This window comes from Marmota flaviventris, chromosome 5, assembly GCF_047511675.1.
Source record: "Marmota flaviventris isolate mMarFla1 chromosome 5, mMarFla1.hap1, whole genome shotgun sequence".
NCBI classification, from domain to species: domain Eukaryota; kingdom Metazoa; phylum Chordata; class Mammalia; order Rodentia; family Sciuridae; genus Marmota; species Marmota flaviventris.
Genome location: NC_092502.1, coordinates 35,541,455 through 35,553,068, shown reverse-complemented (window position 1 = coordinate 35,553,068; position 11,614 = coordinate 35,541,455). Strand labels below are relative to the sequence as shown.

Genomic DNA, 11,614 nt, shown 5'->3' with positions numbered 1-11,614 from the left:
TCTGCTCAGAATAGGGCATCTGAGCAGGACCCCTTATTTGCTAATAACTGTTATGACCAGAAGGCTAGAGGAATAACTATTGTTTGAGAAAGTAGAAATGGGTCTGAGTTGTGTGGGAAGGTCGTCAGGGTCCCAATTTATTAAAAAAAACTACAAGTGAGCATATGCCTTTCCCATTTAGGCACACTGGGAGTTAATGACAACACTGGGAATCAGTCTCTTTGGAAAAGGGTTACCACATTTATTTAGGCTTCCCTGGCTCTCAGACATGTATAGACTCCATCCTTATTCTCCACATATGGCAAAATGTACTCTCTTCTCAAGTTCATTCTTTTTGAACATTGTGACACACAAGATTTACTCCCTCCTAAACAATAATCATAAAAACACTGAATTAGAAATTCCCACTTCCAATTTCCCAGAAGGAATGTATTGGTAATCTGAGGACCCAAGAAGGTTGTTTTCTAGTGGCCAATGGCCTCCAAAGAAAATGGTAGTTTTTAGAAAATGCAAGTTACCATGGAAAATGTTATTTGTCTTTGTTTCCCCTCCTACCTTCAATCTCTATTTCTCCCTAGTACCTTCAAGAGAGCCCCTTTCACATCCTTGTTCCTTAGGGTATAGATCAGAGGATTGAGCATAGGGGTAATAATAGTATAAAAAAGGGCAGCAAATTTTCCCTCACTCTCAGAGTAAGTGCCTGTAGGTTGGAGATAGGTGTACATGGCTGAGCCATAAAAAAGGCAAACCACAAGGAGGTGGGAGCCACATGTCCCCAAAGCCTTTCTACCCCCAGCCATTGACGTGAGCTTCAGCACTGCCTGAGCAATGTTTGCATAGGAGCCTACTATCAGTGCTGCAGGAAAGACCAAGATTATGGCTCGGGCCACAAACATCTTGGCCTCTGTTCCTCCTGTATCCTCACAAGCCAACTTCAGTAATACAGGCATCTCACAAAAGAAGTGATTCAACTGATTACCACAGAGAGGCATGGCCATCATGAGGCCTGTCTGAATCAGAGAGTTCACGAGGCCTCCTACCCAGGAGGCAATAGCCAGTGCCTGGCAGAAATGAGGGTGCATGATGGTTGTGTAGTGGAGTGGATGACACACAGCAGCATAGCGGTCAAAGGCCATCACTACCAGAAGTACACACTCAGTGGAGCCCAAGGCAAGAGATATGAAGAGCTGGGCCACACACCCTCCATAGCTGATGGTCCTATCAAGTCTGGATAGGTTGATCAGCAGCCGGGGCACAGTGCTGGTGGTATAGCAGAGGTCCAGGAAGGAGAGGTGGCAGAGGAAGAAGTACATGGGTGTGTGCAGTCGAGGGTCCAGTCTTGAGAGAGCAATGATGCTGGTGTTGCCAAAGAGGGTCAGAGAGTAGAAAATTGAAATAAAAGCAAAAAGGGTGAGTTCCAGTTGAGGCCAGTCTGAGAAGCCTACCAAAATGAAGCCATCATCAATACTGGTATTCTTACTTCTCATAGTCATTTCCTTGCCCAAACAACAGAAAAAGATTGATGCCTATTCTGAAGAAATGGAATTAAAATATTATTTTCACTGTTGCCGGTGTATTCCTACATGTATTCCCTATGTATTCCTAAATCATACATTTAATTTACACTTTGCTATTTAGTTCAGTTCCATTCAGTCTTCTATTCCTACTCTTCTCTTCTGTAGTGTGGAGATTAGGAATGATGGGCCCTTGTGTGAGCCCTATTCTTACTGCCTGTTTATTCCATGATTTGAGGCAATCTATTCAATCATTTTGACATGATGCTTCCTTGTCTGAACATATAAATGATGTATTGCCTCCCTCGACTGAGACAAGAATCCAATGCATTCAGGTAAAAATTGCTTTTAAAAAAATCTAATTTGTTGCTGGGAGTGTAGCTCAGTAGTAAAGTACTTCCCTGGAATGCATAGACCCTTGGTTTGATCCCAAGTACCTCAAACGAAATAAAAATCTAAAGTATAAAAACATAACATCAATATTCTATGTTGTTCTCTTTGTCATTTTCTTGGTCTATTAGGTAGGATTTTTCAGTGTGCTTATGAGGTTAAGATCAAAAGTTGGGCTCCTGGGGCTGGGGATGTAGGTCAGTTGGTAGAATACTTCCCTCACGTGCACAAGGCCCTCTATTCAATCCCTAGCACCACAAAAAATGAAAATTGGCTTCTGGTGCTCCTCTGCTTTCTTCTGTTCAGAGAATAACTTCAATACACCAATCCTGAAATCCTTGCTCATGATCAACTACCATCTGGTCACTTTAGGACCAGAAAGAGTAGAGATACATCCCTTTAGGTCATAAATAATTCATAACAGATACAGTCCTTATGATGAGTCATCATCTTTGGAGTATCCCCACCTGTTTATCTAAGTCACAAATCCATCCTTCGACTCCCCGGGAAGAGTTGTTCTCTCCTCTCTAATCAAATATTTTTTGCAGAGTTTCTCTGTAGCACTTGTCACACCCACTTGATATCTTTTATACGTTTGTATCCTACTCCAAGCCGTGTGCAGAACACAGTCAGTTTAAAAGTACTAATATCCTCTCTTAGGGGTAAATTCACTTTACTTTATTTCATGATATACACTAGATGTTAAGGAACTTTTTCTGAGTGAAACATTTGACTCTCCCATTACATCTGATGAAAATCTATTTCCTCTACGAACCCATAGGATTAATGGTCTACACACTTTAATAAACTATGGCAGTGAAATATGTGTAAAATTGCTTTTTACTTGAAAGATTGATATTTCTTATGGTTAAAATCTAAATACCATATAAGAAAATTTACCAGAAACCAAAAAAAAAAAAAAAAAAGAAAAAGAAAAAAACATAAACAATAGAAGTTTACCCTATGCTCAACATGAGAAGTTTTTGCCAAATTAACACATTTTTATTTTCATTATGTCTGCTGTACTGAAAGATCATTAACAGTGCTTTAGTGCTGGATGACTGATTTCAGTGAAGTATTTAGGTGCCATGGTTCATGCCCTTATACAAAAGATGGGGAAAATGTAAATTATAAAGAGAAAGTTTTAATACACATGTAATATGACCAACATACCTATGATGGGTTTTGGATGAACACCTCAGTAAATTAACTGCTGAAGTCTGTAGTCAGATCCCTACATATAAACTTTATTACTTCCCATTTCACCTGTTCTGAAATTTCAATTCTGTGAGTCTCCAATCACTTAACTGTAAAAAAGCAAAGCAAAGCAAAAACAAATCCTTATTTCACAAGATTTTGATTTGGACTAAAGGATCTCAAACATTCTGAAGTACCAAGTTATGTAATATATGCTTTTAACACTTGTCTGTCTACACTAGTAATCTTTACATACCATCCAACTGGGCCTGCTTAGTTATTTTATCCCCCTTTTCCCATGAAATGCCTGGAGAAGAAAAGGGTCTTAGTAAAGATCTTTGAATGAACTGGTGAATGAGTTCTACATCGCGGTACTGCTCTTGGTGCACATAAATGTCCCAGAAATATTTATTTTCTGTTCATCAGGAAAGAATCTGCACCTTTTCTCATTTATTGGCAAAAGGGTTTTAACTATTCCTGCTTCATATGTTTATCAATGATATTTATACTAATATATACGTATGCTTAGGTAGACATAGAAGTTGGTTACATGAAAAATGTTGGAAATGTAATCCAAAAGGATTTCAACATCACGAAGCAAAGAGTCATAAAGCAATAAGTGGACACCATAGTATATAAGTTAAAACTGAATAGGGAAAATTGAACCCAGCTTTGAAAGCTTTGAAACCTCAGTTGAACCGTTAGAATGGAGGAAACCACAATTGAAAGCTTGATAGTTATTTAAATAAAGAGTGGGTGATACTGGCCCAAACTTCAGTGTAAGGCACCAGGATTTTTGAAATTTACCAAATGAAAGCTCAGACTAGATGAAAATCATGATATATAACCTTCACCACTCTAGTTTCAGATCTAAAGATCGTTTCTGCACAGATCCTTGCACCATCTGCTAATCTCTCCCCTATAAAGAATCTCAAAATAAGAACTAGTTTAATGAAGCTCTTGCCTCATTTCTTCACCCATAGTTTTTTTCCTTCTTTATTTCTTTCCATCCCTTGGTTCCTGTTTTAATCTTTATGGGAATATCTGTGTTTGGTTCCTTAATCTATCATATCAACTATTTTGTTGGTAATGTCCTCAATTTATTTTCTTTCTTTCTTGTTCATTCCTTTCTGGAAATTTTTCACTAGTTTTTGGTCACCATAATCAACATCAGATTCATAAATTGACCTATCTTGTTCAGGTTTGTAGTTTTAGTACTGAGAGAAATGACTAGCACATGAAAGTGCTCAATGTGTCCCTGAACCTGTAGGAACCCATGTGCACAGTTCTTACACAGGTCCTTAGAAAGGCATGAAGATTTATAGCAATTTCAGTTTTATTTATAAACTGTGTTGTGGAGGTGTCCATATTTCTTTGGAATCAAGTGTGAAAGAAGAGTCCCAATCCTATGTAGCTCAAAGTCAAGGATTTTTTCTATCCCTGCTCAATCATGTTGACTATCTTCTGCCTGAACAGGAGCTTGTGCTTTGGAGACTGTGTACTACTTTCTAATCTCTAGGATTAGAAATGGGCTGAGGTGCAGAACTACAGTATCGGTATGCATATCCACATGAAGTGTTCTATTAAACTTCTGAGACGGATGCTAGTGACTCTGTGTTCAGCATGACTCACCTTGCTCTCCTTGTATTGGCCACAAGTCTGTCATTCAAGAACCAGTGGCTGCAGTGTGATACTTTCTCCATACCTCATAGAGTATTTCTCATGGTCTTAGTATTTTTCATGGCTTATCTTATGCCCACACCTGGAAATCATAAAAAGAGAATCTCCCTGGAAACCAGGAGTATGTTCTGTCTTTCATGAACAGTTGGCAGCTCCATCACACACAGAATCCAGTGATGGACCTTTGTAGATTCCATACATTATTCCTAGTCCTACATCTCATAACTCAGGAATGACGTGACCTTAGAGGGTGGGGACAACTTATTTGTGGAGCACCCAAATAAACAAAAACCTCCCAACTGACAGTCCTCCAAATGTTGAGGAAAAAACTAATTACAACAGGCAAGTTTTACTGGCTTCCATATTCCTCAACTGAAGGTGACAGTTTGAAAATATCCAATTCCTTTCACCTTGCCCAAATCTTTCATCCCAGTAAAGAACAGAAATAATGTTAGGCTGATACAATTGTTTCCTAATGATTCACATTTGCATCCCAGACATCACTGTGTTCATGATTTCTCCTTCTACAACTTTGTATTGAAATAAAAGTGTAGAACCTAAGACTCTGCACTGATCAGTTAGCATAAGGAGTACCATGCAAGTTCTTGGGGGTATACAAAAGAGAACCAAAGACAATTGAACTGATATGACAGTTGAAACAAAAGGACACCTATTACCCTCCTGCATGAGAAACAGGAGGTGTTTCTTGAGTTTTTAGACTAGAATAGGGAATATTTTAATTTAAGCCTGACATTTGTATCTATGTTTAAACTCCTGTCTTATGGGAAAAGCTGTAAATTTCCTTTGTTCTTCTCAAAAGGCCCTCAATCAGGTAAAATTCACAACAGGGCAGATTATGGCTCAGTGTAAAGAAAACTTTAAAAAGAGAGCCATGAGAAAATTAGTCTTCGTGAAAAGGAAGTGATCAGAGGCTGAAAGCTGATCTTTCAGGATATTGTAAAAGTGTTCCTGAATTATTTTAAAGATGTAGTTTGGACAGATGGTTTGGAGCATCCTATCCATCCCTGATCTACATTTTTATAACCTTAAATTATCTTTCTAAAACTTAACCCCTATTCCTAATCTCCTTGACACCCAAAAAACATTTTGACATTTGTATCTTTTGTTTCATGTACTATAAAGTTCAGTGACCACCAGTGTTCAACTGTGTGTTTGTGTCTCTGTATGTGTGCACATTCATGTGTCTCTGCATGTTGTGTATAAATAATAAACATCTCCATCAGAAATACTGTTTCAATTTTTTCTCAATAATGTTAGTGTTACATCCTTCAGCCAAGTCTTCTAATTTAATGCTATTGTCAGACTGTAATGGAACTGCATTAAAGCCAGAAAGTTGAACCTCTATCTAAGCAAAAAAGGAAATTATACAAATTCCTTCCCCATCACCTTCATAGTTCAAACATGTCTTCTTAAATTTGAATCTAATTTTTACTTCCTCCTATTACGTGTGCACGTGTAGTTTTTGGGAGACTAATCCAGTTATAAAACCTTACTAGACACCAAAGCATTCTTCTACTAGTCTCCAAAACCATCTCCTACACAGACTCAATCATTCTGTGGTTTGAACCCTATCCCTTTCATATAATATTCAAAATTACTTTAAGTCAACACTCATACTCTACATAAAATCTCATTCCCCTATAATTTATGCAGTTGTAAAGAATGAGATGCAAGTGAGCAACTTTATTCTTGACAAGCTGCCTGTAGTTTGGTGTGTGGATAGATGGATGCATCATAGAAAACAAAAGTCTTTATCAGAGATAATATATATTTTTGCTTGATTTTTTTGTCCTGAAACTAGGAAGCAAACAGAGTGAAATTCAGGGCTAATTGCCTAGTGGAATATTTCTTATTTTCTGTTTTTATTTCCTGTGAAGCTAAAGGAGACCACCCTGTCAGTACTCACCCAGACCTCCAGGGAAGAAAACTACTGAATTTACCACTCTCAATTCTTTCTATTGATTTCAAAGGTGATGTGAACCTATGTGAGACTGTTAGCATCTGGAGATGTCTCAGTTAGACATATTATTCTTTTTTGCTGATTTCCTTTGTAGAGTGAGACCTTGGATCAGATGTTCTGTCCTGGAGAAGTCATGATTACAGCTTGTTCCTCTTCAGCAGAGGGCTTGCTGAGGCTCAAAACCTAGAAGGTGGATGCATCCCCACCAGTAAGCCACCCAGCTCAAGCTAGCCAGCTGACCAGCAAGGAGCTGGTGTATTGTCAGACTACCACTTGACTCTAATGTTGAAGACACCACTTCTGCCCCTTGGCATTGCCAAGGTCTTCTTTAGAGCAATGGAGGGAGAATATTGTTTACCAAGTGCAACCTTGGAGATCTTTGGGTCCCAATGGACCAATTATAATCAACTTACTGGCTCAAGGTCTGCCTTGGAGCCCTCAATTCTATTTCCCATACTCTCTCCAAACCAAATAGTCAATTCATTGTCCTCAGACCACATGTTCTTGCTTGACTCTTCTGTCTCTGCAGCCTGGGATTCCTCCCACTTTACTACTTCAGCCCCCATCCTGACAGTCCTTCACCAGCCATGCAATCTTCCATGACCTAATTGAAGCCATCATGTTCTCAACACACCTAAAAATCTTTTCCTTCTCTGGAATCTTTATACAACTATCACATTCTCATTTATGTATATCGTTGATCCAACAAAATTGCTTTTATTCTTAATGACAAGTTCATTGCTCTTTTTTTTCTTTTCCACACTATATTTATCACATTTTCATACTTCTACCATAAAATACTATGTACAATTATAAGAGAAAAGAGAAAGGGAGGAATAAATTACTTCCAAGCGGATAGGAAATGAACGCTTTGAAAACCTCATGCATAAAAGAAAAATAATAACTAAACCTTGTAGTGTTTCTTCTGTATCCGGCACTGTTTCAGAACAACTAAGATTAAAAAGATTTCCCCCAGGTGCTATGAGACAAAAGAAAGACAAAAGGCTCAGTGACACACTAACAGAAGTGTGATTCAGAGTGGCAGCAATGCCAGTTGGATATCCCACCATTTGGGCCAGAAAGAGGAGCATATTTATGGGTTAGGACAAAACTGATTTCATCCTGACTGAAGTGTATCTGTTTTATCATAAGATAATATTGAAGAGACAAGGGAAGCCCTGGAACCAGGATCCAGTTGTAAATTCCTACAAATGACTCTGATGGTTTTATTTACTTATGGTTTGATGAGAACCTATGCAGGAAAACACAGCTAGAGTAAAACAAAACCAGAGTTACTCAGGAGGAATCATGATGTTTATGTCTCAAGTCTTGCCTGGAATCATGTCAAGCAGAACCTACAGAGGCACTCTTCTAAAGATTTATCCTCACAATAACTCATGTGGTAATTACCACTGCCGTTGCTATTCTACAGAAGATACTAAGGCATAGAGGTTTCAATTAAGATTTTCATGGTTATATTACAGCTATTCATGGCCAGCCCAAGAAACTAAATCCAGGTATGAATACACAAATAGAATCCCATTTACAGTGTTTTTGATGTTTTTTATTTTATAAAAAAGGGAGGTTTTATGTACACAAACACACACATACTCTCCATTTCTCTCTCTTTCTCTCTCTCTCTCTCTCTCTCTCTCTCTCTCTCTCTCTCTCTCTCTCTCTCACACACACACACACACACACACACACACACACACACACACACCATATGGAATAGTTATGTCAGGCCAAACCATCTAGATTTCTGGAAGTACAATCCATACCGTTCACACCATGAAGAATTTGTTATTGGTAGCCAAGCCAGGGAATCTGCCTAGATACCAGCTGGCTAAACTTGACTGCCAGCCCCCCACCCCATGTAAGGAATAATCAAACATAAAAAGTAAAAATGATCTGGGCATAAAGGTGCACACCTGTAATTTGGGAGACTGAGGCAGGAGAATCACAAGTTTGAGGCCAGCCTCAGCAACTTAGTAGGACCCTCAGCAGCTTATTTTATATTCAAAATAAAATATAAAAAGTGTGGCTCAGTGATTAAGCACCCCTGGGTTCAATCCCCAGTGCAGAATGAACAAACCAACACAAAATACAAAATGAAAACATGGATTTATTGAGGTTTGACCAGAACTGGGAAAAGCAGCTTGTCTATCTCTCCATTGGTTGTAGATTAGCAGATTTAGCTAGGCTGTGCTAGCCGAGGAATATGTCACAGTTCCTGTTTGCTGGGCCAGTGGGTAGACTCTTAGTGTCCATTCTCAGCATGAGGAAATTCAGAGATTAAAAAATAGCTTTTATCAGGAAACTGGGGACTGGGTACAACTTGGGGCTTTTAATTTTAATGGGTCCCTGGTAAAACTCCCTCATCTTATGTAGGCCTCATTCTTGTTGGTATTGTGGTGTCATCTGGCTGACAGTTTATTATTAGATAAGTGTGTAGATACCATCAAAGAACTCTGAAGCATTAGGAGCCAAATTCCTTTTTCTGAAGGAGACAAGTCTGAAATATTGAACAGCTCTGCTGATGGGAAAGACTTCAGTGTTAATTCAAGGAAAAAAGCTCCTCTTTAGCCTGACTGTGGATTTTGATGGGGTTTGGCAAGTGACTATTTAACTTCCCTGATCTCTGAATGATTTCCTCTGAAAATATTGATGATTATTTATCAAACAGGATTCCATGAAGCAGGAGCTTTGTTCCACTCATTGATCTGATTGGTCTCCAGTTAGAGGGAGAGTAAGGCTGCATGAATCCAACATCAAAAGACCACTCTTCTTATCCAAATTTGAACAAGATGTTTAGAAACAGCAGTTCTTAGACTAAATTTAGTAGCAATCCACTGTTAAGAATCTTGACACCAATACAGGCAAACCAATTCCAGTTTGTATAGTATATTCAAACTAATAAACACAATTCCTTTAGTTCTATTTAATAAAAAAAGTCTACACAAAAACTTCTTTCAGATTATTGCAATAAACAGTGCCTGTTAGCTAAAGACTGTCTTATACAAACAAAGGTAACTTACTATTTGAGTACAAAGCTCATCATCACATTTTACAACATCTGTAGAATTTTTTAGATACATTCCACAGAACTGCAAAATTTTCAAATACAGACTGTAAAATTAATTAATAAATAACACACGTAACCATGCACACATACGTACATTATCATATCTTAAATATGCTTTGCAAACTGTCATAAAGTAAAGAATATAGTTGTGCTGAGAGCCACAGCCGAGTCGGAATGGCCCTTGGCACTTTGCCAATAGTATTGATCGAGAGGCAAGCCATTAAGGTGATGCTGGATTGATTTAATTGTATATTAGACCTTTACTGTCTGCCTCGGGCCGCTACTTTGGAGTTCTTGCGCTACTTTTGAGTTCTCGCAGGGATTCCTGGAGAGTTTGCATTGGTTGGGGAAGTGCAGGAGGAAGGATTTCCAGTTGGTGGTTCCTAGAGGAGCCGCGTGTGTGGCGTTCAGGAGAGTTCCCCGGGAGCATGTGTGGAGTGTGCTGGTGGAGTTCAGAAATAAAGTTTGTTCCTGCTTCAGTGGCTCATGATTTGTGCCCAGACAGACGGCGGCATAGTTGAGAAAACTTTTAAAAAATAATCAGCGTTACATATCTTATATTAATATCTTTAATGAAATTCATCTTGTGATGTAAGATGAACAAGACAATATACCACTTATTAACTGCAGAGACATGTCTCATGTTATTTAAAATAACTAGAAACAATATATGAGACACTAATACTACATAGAGAATTTAGCAATGCAGTAAAACATGCTGATACTTTTATAACATGTTAAGACAATGCTCATGATTTATAGTTTTATATCTAGAATATCAGATGTCTAAAGTTTCAGAATATTTGTATCAACAAAGTATGTCTCATTGTTATAAAAATAGTAATTAATTAAACCAGAGTAATACACAAAAAAAGACTTAACAAATAAAGATTTGAACAAACCCTAATTTTGTGGAATCTAAATATTGTTTTAAGCAATCAAAAATAAAATAAAATAAAACCTAACAAACTCAGCAGAAAGCATAGAAAATTATATTGGTAAAATGTAAAAGCTTTGTTATTTAAGTCAGTTGTTTGTAAACATTGCTAAGAGCATATCAATATTTTAGAGAATTCCTTGTTTTAAATATAAAGAACTAGAATTTCATTTCATATTTGTTCACTATATTTTGATTCTTTTCAGTAATAAATAACATTGGGATTCATTATGACATAATTGTATATAATAGAACATAGATTGTTCTAATTCAGTCCCCAGGACTTCTCTTTTCCCTCCCCCATCCTTACTCCTGCTTGCTTCCTTCTATTCTACTGATCATTCTATTATTTACTTACAGTTTTTTTTTCATTAGTATCTTGTGGATATACATGATATTGAGATTCACTGTAGTATATTTATATATGTATAAAAATAGGTCATATTCATCCCACTGTCTTTCACTATCCCAGTCATCCTCCCTTTCCTACATTCCCCTCCATATACTCCATGATCTTTCCTTTGTTGTTTTATCCTCCCTCCTTATTTTGCATTGGCTTCCACATATTAGAGAAAACATTTGACCTTTGACTTTGTCTGAACTGGCTTATTTCACCTAGCATGATAGTCTCCAGTTCCATCAATTTTCTGGCAACTGTCATAAAGTCATTCTTCTTTATGACTGAGTTATACTCCATTTTGTATATATACCACATTTTATTTCTCCACTCGTTTGTTGAAGGATAGCTAGGTTGGCTATTGTAAATTGTGTTGCTATAAACACTGATATGGCTGTGTCAATGTAGTATGCTGACTTTAGATTTTTCTGAC

General features: G+C 37.7%; 1 protein-coding gene across 1 annotated transcript; it reads right to left on the bottom strand.

Annotated features, from left to right (window-relative positions):
• Positions 1-557: 557 nt before the first annotated feature.
• Positions 558-1,487, bottom strand: LOC114082644 (olfactory receptor 2Y1B-like). Its single transcript, XM_027923775.2, has one exon. The coding sequence runs from the start codon at positions 1,485-1,487 to the stop codon at positions 558-560; it is 930 nt and encodes a 309-aa protein (XP_027779576.2).
• Positions 1,488-11,614: the final 10,127 nt, after the last annotated feature.

What these genes read in the sequence shown, in the direction of transcription:
- LOC114082644 (XM_027923775.2), bottom strand. Translation starts at nt 1,487, where the DNA reads ATGAGAAGTAAGAATACCAGTATTGATGATGGCTTCATTTTGGTAGGC.